At 38.1% G+C, this 19,813-nt stretch overlaps 3 protein-coding genes across 4 annotated transcripts in view; 2 read left to right on the forward strand and 1 right to left on the reverse strand.

Moving 5' to 3' along the window:
- si:busm1-57f23.1 (uncharacterized protein LOC368621 homolog) overlaps nucleotides 1-8,950 on the reverse strand; it is a 270,341-nt gene extending 261,391 nt beyond the window's left edge. The window contains exons 1-5 of one of the 2 annotated variants that reach the window (XM_061062206.1): nucleotides 8,748-8,950; nucleotides 8,340-8,563; nucleotides 6,239-6,390; nucleotides 6,049-6,150; nucleotides 5,785-5,911 (exon numbers count right to left, since the gene is read on the reverse strand). In XM_061062206.1, the coding sequence (XP_060918189.1) occupies nucleotides 5,816-5,911; nucleotides 6,049-6,150; nucleotides 6,239-6,390; nucleotides 8,340-8,427 (438 nt within the window). In that variant the 5' untranslated portion in view covers nucleotides 8,428-8,563; nucleotides 8,748-8,950 and the 3' untranslated portion in view covers nucleotides 5,785-5,815. Of the gene's footprint in view, nucleotides 1-5,591; nucleotides 5,912-6,048; nucleotides 6,151-6,238; nucleotides 6,391-8,339; nucleotides 8,564-8,747 lie in introns of those variants that run through there. The other variant, XM_061062205.1, reaches the window with a different exon arrangement.
- LOC132992633 (high choriolytic enzyme 1-like) lies at nucleotides 2,562-5,513 on the forward strand. The gene is made up of 5 exons (XM_061062068.1): nucleotides 2,562-2,718; nucleotides 3,897-4,049; nucleotides 4,505-4,586; nucleotides 4,953-5,080; nucleotides 5,369-5,513. Exons 1-5 carry the CDS (start codon nucleotides 2,562-2,564, stop codon nucleotides 5,374-5,376), a joined length of 528 nt encoding a protein of 175 aa, XP_060918051.1. The 3' UTR covers nucleotides 5,377-5,513.
- A 7,276-nt stretch (nucleotides 8,951-16,226) lies between the features above and the next one.
- Nucleotides 16,227-19,813, forward strand: part of il11ra (interleukin 11 receptor subunit alpha) — a 54,996-nt gene continuing 51,409 nt past the window's right edge. The window contains exon 1 of the mRNA XM_061062197.1: nucleotides 16,227-16,371. The gene's annotated coding sequence lies outside the window, so the exon portion shown is untranslated. The remainder of the gene's footprint in view (nucleotides 16,372-19,813) is intronic.

A 19,813-nucleotide genomic window follows, 5' to 3' on the forward strand; every position in this document is an offset into this window, starting at 1 on the left:
AAAATGCAAACAAGATATTTTTTTCTACCCTCAAAATCAAACCAACCACTCTCTCTCTCTGTCTCTGGTCCCATTGTGTTTCTACCTATTCAACCCTGATCTACTCACCAATATTCAATTATTAATTAATTATGACACAGCCATCCAGCACTTCCCCCCATGAAAGATAATGCCTCCATGAAATATGCTGACGCTTTTGTCCTTGTTTGCTTGTCTGCCGTTATCTCCTTCCTGCCTGTTTTTGTTTTTTGCCTGCTTTATGTTAACTTTTTTTTGCTTTGGCTTGCCTGTTGCTTACATGATGTCCAACAGCTGAACAGTTTGTTTTATCCACCTCTTCATCCCTGAGATAGATGTGAATTAATAACATCAACCGAGGCTCAGTTAGAGGCCAATGCTCCACTTGTTTGTCACTCACTCTGAAACCTAAACCATATTTATAATCAGGCCCCCCCACAGAAATGACTGGGCCCATAAAAGGCCAAGATGTCATTAAATAATATCATCACATGCGTGTTGGATCAGTAGCGTTAGCCCCGTCGCTAACATTCACCTCCTCTGCCTGTCTCTGATCAGCTGTGGAGCTTACTGAAATACATTTGTTATCACTTTTGGGGTAATCCACCACTTCTCTCTTTCTAGCATCCTGACTTTGTGCAGGTCCTGGACTAGCTATACCCAGCCAGACATACTGGTTTAATGGGCTCGCCCACAAGTTTAATGTCACTAAAAAAGGGTTCCTACACTTTTACAAAGAAGGGATTTACATTTTGAAAGAGGCAACGATGAATAAAACGTGTTTCTGTGTTGTTCTAATAAGAAATGGTGAGTATTTAGGTTTTAAGAAAATGGTTATGATTGCACAAGTTTAGGAAGACCATGTTTTACCTAACCCCAATGGGCACCCCATGAGCCCGGGGACCCCAGAAAGCTTTCCCCTCTTTTTTACATCAGTTAACTGCTTACAAGTGGAAAACATTGTCATCCTAATTGTTAAATAATGGTGGAGTGTAGGGTGAGTTAAGCTGCTAGGGCTATTTAGTGGCAAAGCCTTAAAAAACACTAGACCAGCCCATCAGACCACCTCATATTACCGAGCACTGACATGATGAATGACCAAATAAGGGTAAAAAATGGTTGTTGGTCTATGGAAGAATAAAGTTTCCATGTGACGTACGCCAAGGAACCAAAACCTTAAAGCCATGTAGGAATGGAATAAGTGTGTTATGGATAAGTTGTGGAGGCGATTGGCAGACTTTGGTTGGGTGATACCAAAACAAAAATTCAGTCCCTAAGATAGTAAAACGATTTACATCTTGACTAAAATATTAACTTTAACATTTCTCTTTGTTAATTCATCTTTGAAACTGGGGAAGGACATTGTATATGTGAGAAAAACTAACTCGCAAAGAAGTGCTTGTGTATAAATACAATCTAATATAAAGAGTCATTTGGATAGACTTCTTTATAACAGTGATACATATGTCATACAGAGGTTGTAACCTCCAAGCGGGCAGCCTGGGTTCGAGTCCAAACTGCAGCTGTTTTCCTGCATGTCATTACTCATTCTCCGACTTCCTACCATGTCCTATCCAAATAAAACATAAAAAAAACGTTATGTAACTTCAAACTGTTTCTTCCAGTAAGAGAGGAGAGGCACAACTGTGAAACACTTTAAAGAAATATGAAGTGTAAACATTTATATACTGTTTATTTTTCTTTAAAGCATCCTCAGTGACTTTCGGTGTCACTGTATTGAATTAGGAAAATGTGGGAAGGTTGTCCATAGAGAATTTATAATTAATAATTAGTTTCTGACAAAGAAATTAATTACAAATACAAATACATTAACAAACATACACCACTTCACATGTGGAGCTTTAGGCCACCTGAGAAGGTTCAGGGAGTTTCCTGTCGGAGATCCTCTTTGCATTAAAGCGTTTGTTAAGGTTATGTTTTGCCTCACAGTAAGTTTGTTTACTATTCCACCCTTTTTGCTGTATAAAAGCCAGACTTCAGCCTTTGTGGTCACTGCTGGGCCTAAAGTCTCCAATCAAACAAAACTTCAAAAGATCATGAGGACGATAGTCTTCTCTCTGCGGTCCTGACCCTGCTGGTGGGTCTTTCATCGCAAAACAATTCTCTGGTAAGACATCCGCCAAAGAAAATCCATCAGTCTCTCTCTTGTTTTTGGATGCTTTCATAATAATTTGTGTTGTGAACGTGAATAACAAGCAATAATATCTTGACAATAATACACATAAGAGCACTGAGTTCAACTGAATTCACAAAGGCTGAACTTTCACTTTATATCTCTGCAGGTGCAACACGATGAGGAAGGTAACTTCATTTTCTCCCACAGATTGTTTTAACCTTTTTGCCTATATAACTGACGGCCATGTTTGCTAACTCAATCCAATAAACCTATGTGTGGAGACCAAGGAGCCTTTCCGTTTGGACATCATTTCTAAAATAAAATAAAGGTATGCTATTTGTTCATGAAAAATAGGCAGATATTACATCCTCAACTTCATTCCAATATGAATTTGTGTTTCTAAACCATGCTACTTACTCCAGGGATAAACCACAATCTGGTGGAAGGTGACGTCGCTCTTTCAAAGAAGAGGAATGCCATGAAATGCTGGAGCAGCTCCTGCAAATGGAAAACGTCCTCCAATGGACGGGTTGAAGTGCCCTACAGCCTCAGTGATTACTTTTGTAAGTCTCATAAAATTATACTTAACAATTAAGATAAATATAGAGCCAATAAATAAAGGGAAGGAATCAGGGATGATTTTAGGATTACACCTTTAAGGGTGCTCAGCTCCATCACAAACTGTGACATACAGAGTTCCTTGCAAGTGTTAAATCCTCCTGCTAAATAACTAATTTCACTGAACAATCAATATTTTCCGACATGTATTTTTTTATCAACACCAATCATAGTTAGGCCTATCTGTAACATGAGTTTTACACCACTTGTGTAAAAAAATAAAACTGAAATGCAATTTTAAGTTAAATGCCTACAACTCAATATTATCTCACCAAAATAATCAGAATCAGAATCAGAAATACTTTATTAATCCCAGAGGGAAATTCAGTTGTTACCATTGCTCTAAAACACAAACAGAAGTAGGAAGTATAGAAATAATTTAAGAATGTAAAACAAAATGGAATAGAGAAAATAAATAAGCAATTAAATAAGCAATAACTACCAGGTAGGACTGGAATGAAAGGCTATGTGAAAGTGCAGTGACTTAAAGATGAAGATAAAACATAAAAAACAATATTTACAGTTGCTAATATAATGAGTTAATTAGTGAGGGTATTGCACGGTGTATTTATAGAGTTCATTAACCATTTAAAGGAAGGTAGAGATTTCCTCTGCATCCTGATACGGGTTTATTATTTATAATTTAGTGTTTTACTAGTTATTAATTTTACTAACTACCCTGCTGAAGCATCCCTAAAAAAGGGTCTAAAATCTCCATTGACTAAGTATTGATTAAGCAAGTCACTGATGTGAATAAGCATTGGTCTTGGTTTTATTGCAGATGACAGTGAAAAGGCCTCAATAGAGAAAGCCATGGAAACTGTGGTGATTGGACATTTTTGTGTATTTTTCCTGATCTGCTTTTGGTTTGGTGCTTGTGTTTTTTTCTTTCAGAGGCTGGGCGTGGCTTATTGGCTGCTGGAGCTCTCTGCAATCACTCACCTGATCCTCATCTGTAATCACCGGCTGCAGCATTTAGACCCTGGTTCACCTCTCCCAAATTGCCAGATTATCTCTGCCTACACCGTGGTTGATTGGCTTTTCAGAATCAGTAAGACTTTTTGTGCTTTGGAATTACCTGTCAATAATTATTCCTTTTCTTATTTTTTTCCTATTTTTATAGCATTGGCATCGATGGAGGGAAGCAGGTGCTTTCTCTGTCTGGATCATGGGATCATTCAGCATGAGCTCCTCCATGCACTTGGCTTCCATCATGAGCACATGAGGAGTGACAGGGACCGGTATGTGTGGATTAACTGGGAGAACATCCCAGCAGGTGAGCTCTAAGCCCTGATGCGGCACCAGTTATTCACGAAATGAATACAAGATGCATATATATTTTGAAGAGCTTGTACTGAGCCAGTTCATACGTTATAAGTTGTATTTGATTCCCGTATTTTTTGTAAAGCATCCTTTTTTTTTAATAGAAAGATTTGTTTTTTTTTTAGGCTTTTACCTTTATTTTGACAGGACAGCGGATAGAGTAAGAAATTGGGAGAGAGAGCGGGGAAATGACAGCCCTAAGGTCGGACTCTAACCCGGGTCCACTTGGAGATTTTTTTTTTTTCTCTTTTATATGGGGCATGACCTAACCACTTATCCATCTGAGCCTGCTCAGTTTATGACAAATAAAATGGAAAACAAAGTAATTGCACTGAACTTATATATTCCTTTTCCAGTCCTCTGACCACTCGAAGGTACTAATCTACTACTCTCTCTGTGTATGTACAGTAAGTGCTCACAACTTCCACAAAAAGGACACCAACAACTTGAACATGCCCTATGACTACTCTTCTGTCATGCACTATGGAAGGTATGGTCTCACTTATTCATGGTACTATAGAGCTGTCTTATTGTATCATGAAGTGTGTTAGTGTGAAACATGTTTAAATCAGTTCTTATTTTGTCCACTTTTTTTGGTGGCTATCCTTTTTCCAGAGATAGTTCTTGATAGATTCATCGAGATAATATAACAATGAATAGTGGCGCTTTAATTCAGTCATTTGGTTTACAGATGTCGTCTTCTTTGCTGCTGATAGGAGGAGAAACATTAAAGCTCATGTGACTTATTTTGATGTAGAAGAATCATTTTAAATGTTCCAGTTAGCTGAAGGGATCAATACAACAATTGTGGTTATATCATGTGATTTAATTTCTTTTATTTGTTATTTTTCTGTAGGACTGCCTTCGCTTCAGTGTATGGAGCAGATACCATTACTCCCATTCCAGTTTCCTCCGTGCTGACTGGACAGAGGGATGAGATGTCTGATATTGATATATTCAGGGTCAATAAGTTGTACAATTGCAGTGAGTATCAAAATGCTAAAAGGGACTGCATGATGCCCTACCTTTCCTAAAAATGCATAGAGGCTACTACATACTAACTGTTCTTTTTGCATTATTCAATGGAAGACATTTCTGGAGACAGAGCATGTGCAAGAGTTTTCTATAACATGATTTAATTAAAGGAAACATGTTTTTATTCAAATACCAATGAAGGACTGAAACGTTTCAACCTGTTTGCTCTGAAAGTACAACTTAAGATGTACTCAGACTCACTTCTTTGTGCTGACTCATCACGTATCTCTTTTTCAGACATTTGAGAGGAAATGAAGACAACTGCCTTTAGAAGATACCATATCTCCAGAACCCACTGAGTGACAATGTCAGTCATCATATTACTGTTTCCTTCATGTACAGATCCTGCCACTTTAATAAAAAAAAAAAAATGATGCGTCCATTCGGTCATGACCTACGTATTGCCTAAAACTTGTAGAAAAATAGATATAATGCTATAGAAAAATACAAAGCACAAATATAAATGATAATAACTTTTATTCTGATAGTTAGCACTGGTACTAAAAATCAATTCACCCTTGATAACTGATTCCAAGCTACTTTTGTAATAAGATGTTGTTCACTATTAAACCTATCATAATAAACACCCAGTACTTTAAGTAAGCTGAAAAACATTTATTCAGGGGGAAAAATAAACATGGTATCAAAATGCGTCAAGGTGGTTAAAGCTTACAATAAGTAAAACTAAGCACTCTCCGTCTGTCTCCTGCACTTCTTCATCTGAATCTCATGTTTGTTGTTGCGGGGGTCAAAGGTCACCTCGAAGTAGCATTTCATATGCTGTGGCAAGAGAAACAAAAGAATATCATATTGTCTGAAATCTAACTGACATGTTGAGCACACAACATTTAACTGATTCTGAACATTTATCTATATTATCTTAAACATTGAGTCTATCATAACATTTCTTCACATACCTTTTTCACAAGACTGCAGCTGTTCATGTCAGGGTTTTCAGATTTGAGACATTTGGTTTTTCCCAGGACTGCATCAATCTTGAAGTTGATCACATTGGTCACCTAATGTTTGGTGACACAATCAAAGGATTAAAAGGTGACCAGATGTTTGACATGTAGGTTTCCTTTGTGTCTGAAAGATGATTGTAACCTGACTCTGAGCAGAGGTGATGGAGACCAGTTTGAACATCTTCTTGCTCTTTGAGTTCGTGTTGAACTCCTCCACGGCATGACGAGCCACCTCCAAAATCTCGTCTGCCTCCGGACTCCTTTCAGACCAGCCGCCCAGAAGAGGAACTTTTTCTAAGTGGGAATTAATCACAGACGTGAGGTCAATTTCATTCAACTGATAATGGCAATGGAAACATTTTTACAATACATGTCCTCTGAGAAATGTTTGACATGTGCACACAGCCAGCTGCAAAGTGTTTTTACTGTGTGTGATCCCTTTGGGAGTCTCATGCTACTTCATCCTGAAAATGTGTTGTTTCAGTCCAGAACATCGCTCAAGAGCTTGGAAACTATTAGACCACCAAATCATGGACTCCAGCCAGTTCGTGCTAACACTTGTTGATCTCTGCCAGGGAAAGCCTCATTCATCACAAGAAGGATATATAGAACACAGGTTTACTCAAAGAAAGAGAAGGGGAAGTGTTGCAGTGATTGAACCATTGGGAGTGCCAGTTGAGTCTAAACTTTTTGTATTAGCAAGACTTTTTGACCAGAAATGATTTTTTTCCCATGGCTTTACCTCTTATCAACTTTGTTAAAACTGTTTTAACTTTTTCTCTAGCATGATCAGGGATCGTGATGTCATTCACTTTTATATTAATTGCTGAAATGAATCTCCTCCATTGGATACATACACAATTTTGACCATGGGGGAAAGTATTTTTATGACAGAACTTTCAATTGAAGTATACTCAGCGCTCTTTTGGCAGCAACATTAACAATGTAAATTTTAATCAATTGTTGAGTCTGCCTCTGAAGCCCATTAAACGTTTACCACATCCATTTATGTGTACTTTATACTTCACACAGAGTTGACTGTAGTACTGGATGCACGTTTTATCATCTTGGATGTTTAAAATACAGTGTACTGATCCAAACTAACAAGAAGGTTGCTTTGCTCAGTTTAAACAAACTAATTTTTGACAAATTTGCTGAATTTGTGATGAGGGACACTGACTGACTGTTTTTTTTTTTTTTTTTAATTTATCCCTGTACACTTTAAAAAAAAAAATAAAATTTAAAAACTCCCTTCTGCCAAGTTAAATAGCATCTGACCAATAAAGACTTTCTCTGACTGCTGGGCGAGCCAAACTTTCTGACTCACTCTACCCAACCAGACGGCAGCAGAAAACCTGTCTACAGACTGAGGACATATTTGCAACACTTCTTTTTCCACTGTGTCATACAGGCTCACAATTGAAACATGCACTCAGTCATCAGTCGTTCTTTATTTAATGTTTGTGATCATTACTGAACTTCAATCTATTATAAGCAAAGATCAGAAGTTCATAAAATAACTTTAAGTTGAAGACTTTTATTTCTATATGACGTTATGGTTTCTCTGTTACAAACACATTGATTATTTTTTTACCTTTGTTAGAGTTGGAAAAGGCAAATGAATGCACACTGTCAAATTGGCAGAGCTACCAATGTTTTGTTTGGTTAGTTTCTAGTTTGTTAGCCGTCATTCTTACTCATATTCCCTGGAGTGCTTTCATCATTGTCCTTTCATTCAACCTATGACAGTATGTTTCTACTGTCATATTCTGTGTCCAGAATAGGACTTTTATTTTTAGAGATTCTGAGAAAAGGACTCTCACAATCTTTTTGTTGAGAGCTGACACCACAAAAAAAGTTCAATTGAGCACAACATAGTATAATCTCATACAGCTAGGAGTTGATAAAGTCAGTAGCAACGTTACACAACATCTGTTTGAGTAGAGATACCTGAATGAAAAGAAGTATGATATGTGGTTAGCCAGGGTTAATGTAAGTTACAGCTGGTATGTGGAGCTACAGATAACTCTCCTGTCCATCTTTGCTTTTGACTTTGCACATGCATTTTGTAAACAGCCCATACTAGTCAGTAACCACATGTTGTCTTAATATTTAAACATGTCACCAGAGGAAAAGAGTCACAAACACAGCTGGCCAGATTTCCTACCCTTTCATATTTGTCTATAATCTCATTTGAGTCTCTGTGACGCCGCACGTCTATTCTTATCCACATCAGTACTTACTTGTTGTGATGACTTCGTCCACTGGCAGATCTCCCATGCTCATCTGTACCACTGTCAGACATATCAGCACTGACAATGGGAGAGACATTTCCCCACAAGGGACTGGTGGAAGATAATTCTCCAGAAAAAAAAGATTTCAGACGTGTAGAGCTTTTTACTTGAGCAGCACCTCCTGCCAAAAAGTCAAAGCCGTTCTTCAGAGTTTGGGAGCAAGTTGACGGAGTCTATGTCCACAAAGACAGCACACAAAAAGAGAAAGACAAAAAGTTATTAAAAGGTATCCCTAAAAGTCTGCTACAGAGCCAGAAAATAAAAAAATAAAAAAAAGGTATTTAAAGTTAAGGCTACAAAGGCAGAAACAACATTACAACTATTTAGCTTTTAGATATTTCAAAAATGAGCCCTCACCTTTGAATGCAGGAGCAACAGCGAGCCAGACTGGGAAAATAAAGTGAGTCAGAGAAACAGGCTTGCTGTTGTTGGTGAATGGCAGTGGCAGTTCAGCATTTAAGCTCTGGTATGTTGGCGAGCCAGTGAAGACCACACCCACAACTGCCTGGCATCGACGTCATGTAGGGATTTAACAACCATCAGCAGCTTTAGGGAGTGTGTGACGGGCCGTGCGTATGACACTGACTAGGAGGGAGGGTTGGTGAAGGGGTGTGTCACATCATGTGCCATTGAGTGTGTGCTCTTGTGTTCTTTGTGCGGCTGTATTCAAATGCATTTTGTGGCTGTGTAGCCTGTTGGTGTGATGTGTTCAATTGCTTTTGGTCGATTCTTTCAAATGAGCATGCATTGCACTTTTGTGGATATATGACTCAAACTCCGCTGGTGAAACATGTGGTGAATCAGTGCACAATCTAAAGCACACCACACACCACGTTCTGGCTACATCAACACCCTGCCTAGAACATTTGTTATCATGTGATGGAGTGTTTGTATTATTCTGATAGCAATGAATAAATGAAAAGCGTCAGCAAGTCGAATAGATGAACTGGCTTTGTTTGTGTTGTTGGCCTTCACTCGTCTACAGCTGACTACTTTTGAGGATGCTATATCAGCAGCAAAGTGAAGTTATCATTTATGTATCAATTGTGATATTCTTTCAGCCATAAGGCTTCAAAAGCTGGATGAATCAGCCTTACCTAACATTCTCATAGATGCTGTTTTTGTATCATTTACTCGTGGGAAAATGCATTGACCTGAAATCACAATTTACTGCCAAGAAATTGATTGTTTGGGACACTGGAGAGCGAAATACCTCCACAACAAGCTGGCAGGCAGCCCTGACATATAACTGCCTTAAGTTCTTAACCCTTTGTGACCCACATATAGATTGGTTGCTGTATGAAGCCCCTGATGCAGGAATTGAAGAGTTTAACCTTTTTTTTTTGGTTTGTGTGAGTTTTTCACAACGTTGTAATATGACAACGCTGGGCTTCACTGTGAGCAGAATTGATTTTCCTGGATGTACTCACACTCTCCAAACATCACAGCAATGAGAGGATTGTTAGCTCAGTTTAAGATAAAGATAAAGATAAACTTTATTGATCCCCCATGGGGGACATTTTTTTGTCACAACAGCTCAAGAAACAGGAAACAGGAATATAATTATCAAAAATAACAAGAAGTTAAAAATCAAAAATCAAACATATGTACATCATTGTTACATTTTTTATTACTATTACATTTTTTTTTTCAATTTTTATTATTATTACAGGGTATCATGTATTATATTCACTCACAGGTCATATTTTAAAGAAATGCCATATTTCAATAAAAAAATATGAAATATGTATTTAAAAATTAAATTCACCTCTGTTTGAGTTTCCATACTGCTGTGGACTCCTCCACAGGTTGATATGTCCATTTATATTGTTTTCTCCATTTAACTGGCATGTTATAGAAAGCTAAGTCAAGTTTACTTTCACACTGTGCCACCATAGAGCTCCAACACAAAGCTGATAAAATCCCTTTTCTTATATTTACATGTTTCACTGCACACATTTCATTGTGAGGTTTGGCCTCCATGTTCACTGCAGGGCAGTCAGAAGGTTGCTGGTTTCTTTGGTGGCTGTGGCTCAGTTGGTAGAGTCGGTCATCTCTTAACTGGTTGATCCCCGGCTCCTGCAGGAACATGTCGGATGTGTCAAGACACCTAGTTCACACAGAGCAAATTGTGTACTGATGGCCACTTTACATAGCAGCCTCTGCCATCAGTGTGTGAATGGGTAGGTGTGACATTCGGTGTAAATCTTCAATCTTCATCATTTGCATCACTGTTTTATGATTCCATCTCAACATCCCTGTACACTATGCATGGCAACAATCACATGCTGCAAGCTGTAAAGATTATTGTTTGGTGGTTGTATTTTAGTGTAAAACTTAAAATAAATATATATTTTTTGAAATCACAAAATAATAAGCACCACTAGGAAATAACCTTGTCTGTCTTGTCTGTTAAATTTTCCACTTATCATCACACAAGGATCCATTTTTTCTAAATGCCTGATGACTGGACTCAAAACACACAGTTAATATCTAAAAACACAAGTATAATGTTGTTAAAAGGACCCACAGAGTAATTTAATGTGGTTGTTGAGATAAAACATTTTTAACCAGCTAAATTTGATGATGTAATGTTAAAACAGAGGGTCCCTGAGGGCTAAGACCTCTGAAATGGCTAACAGTTGACTATCTGATAGAGTGCAACATTTGCATTCATATGAGGAGCCTTTTGGCTATTTGGCAAATGTAAGCTAAACGGTAAAGAGAATTGAGCCTATAATGCTTTTCTATACTTCTGACTACTTTTACACCTCAAGTCACACCATTCATAAAAGGTCTGACACTCAGTTCCATTATTCCAAGAAGAAATAAGAAGTTTGGATTAACTCCTAAAAACTTCTGTTCATCAATGACATAATGATTTTTGGTAAAGCTGTTCAATTAACGCTCCATTATTGTGGATAAGAATACAAAGACAGCAGCTAATGATGGAGACAGAAAGCAAATGAAAGAGACAGCTGCCAATGACGAGAGAAAGAGCAGCAGATGATTAATGGTGGCCTGTTCTGAAACTTCCCCATATGTCTAAAATAACACGATTACAACAATTTGGTCAAGTCGTCTGAAGTGGACATTGTTCCTTAATACGTTAAAATTACTTTAAATTTGGTCAAATCAAATTAAAATAATGTTTTAATAAATGTAAAATGAGGTAAGTACCGAGACAATTCTGTAATCTTCCTTGTAGCTGCAAACCCAGTGTAATTCATGACCAAGTATAAATCATTTAATCCACTGTAGACTGCTGTGAGAGATTGTGAGTGAGTTTCACATCGCTGGAATCAAACAGAAAACAAGAGGAGAAAATGTAAAGACAAACGTATTCATTTGTGTTCCATGATGTGATGTTAGAGTTTGTCTTGCTGTAACATCAAGGCTGTGTTCAGTTGCATTACTAACTTTACAGTTCAACTAATAATCATGCACGTTTTTCCTCAGCTGAGAATCTCTATCATCCACAGAGAACAAGCAGTAAAAGGGTGGCTTTTGAAGCTAAATCTTTCATAGATTAAATGTTTCCGACTGCCACTCTAGAAGTTCACACATACTAAGAAATCTGTTTCAGGCAATTGGTTTGGTCAAGTGTACCCAGCTGCTGGGTCAAATGACCCCTTGAATAAATTACAAGCTAAGCATGTTGAGTTAATGTTTACGAGCCTAAAGCCCAGCCCAGCTTGTCAAAAAAAAAAGAACACACAGGGCCACGTCCCATCAGACCTCGCCCCTCTGCACATTCACAAACCTCAGATTACAACACATATATAACGTGCATTAAGGAGACCATGTACTCTGGGGTTTGTGGTTTTGGAATCATGCCTCAACATCACAAACTCCCCAAATCAAGCCACACCCCGTCCCGTCTTTTCATCATATAAATCAGACCACGCAAAAGACCACAGTCCACAGCCCTTCAGTTAACAAGCAACTATCCTGAATGAAAAAAGCCTATACCCTCTTTAGACCTCTCCCTGAACTTTAAAGCACAGGCCGCACCTCATTTTAATATTAAAAACAGACCACACCCCTTCAATAAATGATATACCACACCCCTAATTCCACCCCCTCACTGTTAAAAGACAAAAAGGCAACAAATCAAAGGCTATACCCCGTGTTAACTCAGACAGCAAACCACCAGTTTTAAGACATTAGAATCCAAGCAGAAGTTTTAAAACAAGACTAGGAGACGGACGTCTGTTAAATTGCAATACCCCCAGCCCTTTTACACAGCAGACATTTCACCTATATATTAATTATCCATCTTCCAATGACAAACAACTGACCATGTCTCTTTTATTTTATACTTTTTACAAACTGCAGGCGGCCCTGTTTCTCATATATCATAAAGACACCAAGTAATGCCTCTTTCATACAATCCCATATCAACTTCCTAGACCCAAACATGAGTAGGAAAACATTTGGAGATCAACCCTTGTGTCCTGTACAAGAGAAGCAAAACAAGATCCCCACACCAATCAGCTCCCATTTGAAGGATTTATTAACAAGTGATGTTTGGAGCCAACGTGCTCTGTCTGAGGAAGAGCATGCTCCAAACAAGCACCCACTGAGGGATGTGTGTGTCTTTTTTTATCTTTTAATTTTTTTTCCCTGTACAAAGCTGCCAATAGAAAATAAAGAAGAATGCACGGTTGTTCATTTAGATATGGAGCAGCCGGGGTCCCTGGGTCTGCCCCTCAACACACACATTTTGATTATAAAAGCTTTACAAAATGATTTGAAAAAATATTTATGAAGAAACCAGAAAATAATCCAAAAACTTTCAATGTCCTTCTACAAAGGTTGTGGACGGTTTTACTGAACTGCAAACAAATCTTCTCTGGTGTTGTGTATTCAGATTCAAAGCACGAGAATGCATGCTTGTTGATTTCCTGCCTGATCCTGCTAAGCTGTTGCTGTATACAATGTAAGTCCATTCTTCTGCCATCTGTGTCAACTTCTATATGTAATGAATACGATTACACAGCAGGGGGAAGCAACATCCTTCTCACTAAATGCAACAGGTTGTTTGGGCAAACCTTTAGCATTTTCATGTCAAAACTAATAAACTGGGATGTAATGATATGATCGAAGCTGTCTGAGCAGTTAATTTAACTTTCAACAATATTCAGGTCTGGTAAATTAAGCACATGTCCTATTCAAAGTGTGATAATTGTAAGTGCAATCTTCTTATAGGCCCAATCCCAATACCCACCCTACATCCTAAACACTGAACCCTCACAGACTTTGATTGACAGGCGTGCAGTGTGTTAGTCCTTGAAGGCTTAACATGGTATAAAAAAACGTAAGAATGGGACATACTATCATGACATCACATGTTGCCTGGAAACAAGATACACCATTATATAATAAAAAATAAAGATCCCACCTCTTGTATGTATTTGTATTTATTTCATCACAGTGATTTTCTGTTTTAGCCCTCTATCAAAGGGCAGAAATTCATAAATATTAATATGTTGTGAATATTTAGCTGAAAATATAAACAACTCTTCAAATACTATAAATAAACACAAAAGTAAAATACTAGGATACATGTTGTCAGTTCAACTTATTTACATTTCCATGACACATCTATGCATGTTTGCTAAGTCGACATTACGTTTTTTTTTTCTTTTTTTGGATACATCTTCAGTAAATGAGAATTTTTCTAATTTGGGGGTTAACTATCAGGCTAGAGTCGATCATGTCCCACAAGCCGCCATGAACACAAGTCTGAAGAAATGTAGAATCTTGAAAAGTGAATAATTTGCAGTTGAAAAGTCCACATCAGAGCCGTAACAAACTTGAGGATTTCACAGAGGGACAGCACTTAACACTAACTGGGAATGACTCTGTGAGTCTGTAAGTGTGGTCTGTAACTGCATCGCTCAGCCAATCTTTTATTCAAGAAGACACATTTGCTTTATAAATAATTGATGTGATTTTCTTTCCTTTATGCAGTACATTAACTAGTCTGTTCAGGAATTTATCAGGCCAGAAAACATCACCAAAATACAATGCAATATCATAGATAGACAATCTACAGTTTACAAGCATTGCAAATTGTTACTATGATAACAGTAGTGAAGAGGAAGATACTTTCCTTCCTGGGAATTCTTCTGCAATATGCAGAACAACAATTGTTTATAAAAAGCCCAGGAACATGATGTGTGAGAACAATGATAAGAGAGGTGGAAGATTACTGACAAGGAGCAGATTTAGTCCAGTCCAGCACCACTACACACTACAGGCATCATGACTGAAGATTTGAATTAACAACACTCAGAACCAGACATGTATATGAAACGCTTATTGCTATAACTTGGTTATTTTAAAGTCTATACCTTTGAAGGGTATGTACAAAACAAATATGATAAATAGTTCAACACTGAGAAAACAAAGACAAAGACAGACATCAAAGTTAAGTTAAGGCCTTGTTAGTGTTCACCAACTCTCATGTTCCTAATGAGATGTGCTGCAATTCTTCCAAGCTGCTACTGACAGGTCAAGGTCAGAAATGGGGAGGCGGCATTGTTTATACGGGATAAACCCCCCCCCCCCCCTTCCCCCCATTTAAATAGAATAATTGATGTCAGTATTGTTTGCCTGATGAATGGACTGGATGGCAACTGCACATTCAACATCCAGATTATTCTTGTCCAGTCTGATCTGATCTAAGGTCAATAAATAGTTTTGTAATGGAAAGAAAAAATGGATGGGGTCATGTGTATTTATAAATGCAGTTTATGCTGTATTGTCTTTTTCTCATATCTTTATGGATATTGCATTGTTCTTCTAAAAGCCTATCTGGTATTTGAGATGGAAAACAAGGAAAGTATATATGTTACTGAACACCAAATGTACAGAATTGAATACTGAGAAAAATGTAAAAGACCAATTCAGTAGATTTGGCCTTTGTGGAGCCTTCAGATTGTTTCTGTTGAAACTGTATCAGAGAGGTGTTAATTTGACTGTTGGGTAGTTTTGAGGCAGTGGAGGTGTTTCAGACTGTGTCACATCTATTTCAGGGAGTAGAAAAGGTCACTGCCTTGGTTAATGAGCTGTCGCTGTCAACCAATTTATTTTCTGCTAATTCAAAGAGCACTGGAACAATTAATGGATTTAATGTGTTTCTGTGCCCATTAAGTATCAGGTATATTATATAATAAATAAATATTCTACATTGCATGCTGATTCATTGAGTGGATTCACAAGCAATCTGGAAACTGAGAAAACCCTGAAATGAACTTGTTTCACTTGTATACAGAATGTATCAGGGAACAACACTGTTAACACAATACCTCTTTCATGCTCTATGTGTTAATACCCTTAATAAGAGGATGACGTGTAAGTGTTTCTTTAGATGTTTAAACAAGTTGGGTTTTTTTGGATTAATTTTTACTTTAATTTTTACCCCTTTTTCCTCCTCATACTAAAACACTCATTGTGAAGTCTGAAAGTAGTATTTGGATTATCTGAAATGAGAGGGGTTAGGTACAAAATATACTATTTCATGTTGATATGTCACCTATCTATATATTAAATTCAACTATATTCAATTCATCATATAAGCTAAAACTAAACACTGGTAATGTCTGTTTCCTGCAATATTTCACATGAAAACTGATGTAAATATTAAAAAAACATCATGTTCCTGCCTGTGTCTATTTTTCCATGCCACATTCCTTAGACCTCAGTACTAGGATCAGTGCCTCCATAATCCCTTTACAGTTAGGACCCGCCCCCTAAACCAGGTGATTGACAGTCGGTTCACCCAACGAGGCGTCAGCCGACTTGTCTATCCTCCCTCCTCCTCCTCCCTCTCTGCCTGTCCGACTTTGTTGCTCTCCTGCCCCGCTAGCTTGTCTCCAGTCTCTTCGGGGAGCCGAAGAATAACTCGAGAAAGTACCAACCATGGAAGGCGACAACATAATAATGGCTGTTTGACTCGGGGACATATTTCAAGGTAAGTTTTGGTTGTTGAAACTTTTTTTGAACCGGGTCGGAGTGAATTAGCGGCTAGGAGGCTGTGTGCGTGTAGGGGGGCGAAAAGTTGATCCGCCTCACTACACGGGACAGGAGGGAACCGGGGGGGGGGGGGGGGGGGGGGATCTACTCCAATGTTGTTCACAGTGGGGATGTGTCACGCTGCTAGCTTGTGTGTTGGTCTCTCTTTAGCCTAAGTAGAAGCCTGAACACATTGACATTGGTTTTGAATATATGCCTGAATAAATTAATTCGCCTTAATAATACTATGTCTAAGAATGTCACTTAAATGAATGACGTTAAATCACGTAGGCCAATTGTGTTTTATGTCTATGTAAGTTATGATGAGGCTAAATAAACACGTTTTAGTACAAAGCCGGTTTTGTCAGAAAGAAGAATAAATCAGACTTTATTGAAACATATAGGCTATTAGAATATTTGGTCAAATATAATAAATTGAAAAATAAAACATCCCATTTTTTTCAGACATTGGCAGTGTGATATAGGCTACTGTTGTGAGTGAGGATTGTGTGTTTGTGTATGCAACACTGTTTATTTGTCCTTGTAGGCTAGAGGAAATGTAGGCTTACAACAGAGAGCCGCAATCATCCAAAGTAACTCAGTTGTTGCATTAGCCTTTAATTACTTGTTTTGCTTTTAGTCCTCAAACTCAATCACTGAAACACACTTCACTGTGTAAAGATAAAGCACTAAAATCATGCGTCATTCAATACAATTTTTAATGTGATAAACAACACAAGTGTTATCCTTCTCTATGCTTTTGTATATATAAGCGTAATTGTAGTTCCTCCTGTATTAGTTAAGGTTGGTGCGTAATAAGTCCTATTATAAACAAATACTGTGCAGACAGACAGACAGACAGAAAGAGGCTGAGACAGTGGGACTCGATCTCCCTACAGATGTGCATTCCTCCAGCCAGTGGAGTGATGAAGCCTTTAAATAGAGCTCAACAGGAATGCAAACACACCAACCAGAAAGAAGAAGCCTGGGGGCTTCACAGGAGGAGGAGAAGAGGGAAGATAGGTGGTAAAAGACAAGACTGCAAGCTCTCTTGCTCAAAATGTGTTTTACTTGTTGCTCAGTATTGTCTCCCACGATTTAAACAAATCATCAGTCAAACTTCATGGCACTTTAGGTATATTCACCACTCTTTTAGCCTGTTACACCTCCATGAATTACTTGTTTATAAGCAGAGCTTAATGATGGCTCTGTAGTGTGTGTTTGTGTGTGTTTTATGAATAAGGTTAATCTATTTTTGCACATCATTTAATACAAAAGTAAAAAACTATTTGTAAAGGAGAATTGTGGCTCTTACACTCTTTAAGCCTTTGCACGTTGAGTCTGTTTTTTTCCGGATGCGTCGAGAAAAGCGCAAGGAGAGGTTCACCTGTTTTTGAAGTAGCTGTAGAATTATCCCAGTCGCCTCCAGGTGTATTTCAGGATGTCAGTAGTCCAGTTTGATCCCCTGCTAGCTATACTGGAACCACACATTTAAAAGAAGACCACCAGTTTGCAAACATGATTGACCCAACATGAGCTGGGTCAATCATGAATGGAATCCATGTGCTGGAATTTCAGACAAAAAAAAAAAACAGACTAAAGTGTGCAAAGGCCTTTCCTCTTTGCTGCCTTGTGACATGCAGCAGAAAATATAAATTCAGGCTGTTTATGGTTGATCTGTTGTATTATGCTCAGAAGTTACTTAAGATGTTATGACTTTGTTCAGTAGTAGTAGCTTGGTGGTCAAATATGGCTGTTTTGAATGGGATTGGCCCAATCACAATTTAGTGTGTTGGTCATTTTATGACTTTCCTGCTTTGGAGACGAGTGGCTTTTATCTGTTGGTTCCTTTAGGGATGGAAGAGAAGATTTCACACTCTAAGATTAGTTTTAATTTCCTCTCATTTGACAATACGGGTGTTACATTTTGTACATGAGTTTCCAAATCATAGTCAGCAGTTCTATCAGTAGTTGTTTTCTTTTTACTAAATAGTCTTGTCAAGCTATTTACATGGGCTTATGAAAATGGTGTAAAACAGCTGACTAGCAAATTGTTAGTTGGATGTTTTCCAATGGGCTGACAGTAAACATGCAAGAGGACACATTTTCTCATTGTCCAAAGGATTCTCCTACAACCAGAATAGTATGGACATATCCAACATGTCTCATCTCGTATCGATTATTGTAACGCTCTTTTCACCTCACTTAGCACGTCCGCCCTAAACCGTCTCCAGTCAATCCAGAATGCTGCTGCTCGATTACTCACCAGGTCAAACAAACGGTCTCACATCACTCCCATACTGAAAACACTGCACTGACTCCCTGTGGCATATAGGATTAAGTTTAAAATTCTCATTCTCACCTTCAGAGCCATTCACGGTCAGGCCCCAGATTATCTATCAGAACTCATTCACCTGTATTCACCCATCCGTTCACTAAGGTCAAACCCCCTACACCTGCTGTCTGTCCCGCAGACACATTTTAAGACTCGTGGGGATCGTGCGTTTCAGTCCATAGCACCAATCCTCTGGAATTCTCTACCCGCCTCGCTACGTCTTTCTGACTCTGTTGAGTCTTTTAAAAAACAATTAAAAACGTTAATGTTTAGACAGGCCTATGGGTAATCAGGTCCACCCAGTGTACCTACTCATCTATGTTTTATTGTGCCAATTGTTCCTGGTTATAGCAGGATTTTATAATGTCGTCCATGACGTAGTCATTTTTTATTTTTTATTCTTTTATTGTATGTATGCTGTTGTTGTTTTTTGTTGATGTAAAGCACTTTGTGACCTTTGTCAGCGCTATATAAATAAACTTTATTATTATTATTATATTATTATGTGTCTCTCAGTATACAGTGTTTACATGATCTGCTTTATTGCTGTAAATGTCTGAACTGAGTGAAGGCCGCTCCCTGCAGTATCTTTGTAGGTTACAGCAGTAAAAGGATTTCCATTTACTGGCTGGATGTCTTGGTTAGGAAAAATGGTTCTCCTGCTTGCCAGACTCCGTTTACATTAAAGAACAACTGTTGTGAGACTGTACAGTAAGATCAGCTCTTCCTTACTCTTGACCACTTAACCACTGTGAAACCTTATGCACATAGTGTGAGGAAAAGGAGAGACACCAGGCACCTTGCTGTTGAACCTCAGGAAGTTTTTCAACTAATGGAATCCCAAGCCTTCTGTTTTCATAAAAAGGAGTGTTTTTTTTTCTTTAAAACCAATTGTACCCCCACCCCCCTAAAAAAAAAAACCTGTTAAAAAGTTATTAAGAAATGCACTCAGTGAACAGATGTGCTCTTTGGACTCAGAGGCAAAGGGGGGTAAAAGAGAAGGGAAATCAAAGTGCTCAAATTTCCCAGAATGTTGCAATTCCCTTTTCAAACATATGATATCTCC

The sequence above is a fragment of the Labrus mixtus genome, chromosome 17 (genome assembly GCF_963584025.1).
Source record: "Labrus mixtus chromosome 17, fLabMix1.1, whole genome shotgun sequence".
NCBI classification, from domain to species: domain Eukaryota; kingdom Metazoa; phylum Chordata; class Actinopteri; order Labriformes; family Labridae; genus Labrus; species Labrus mixtus.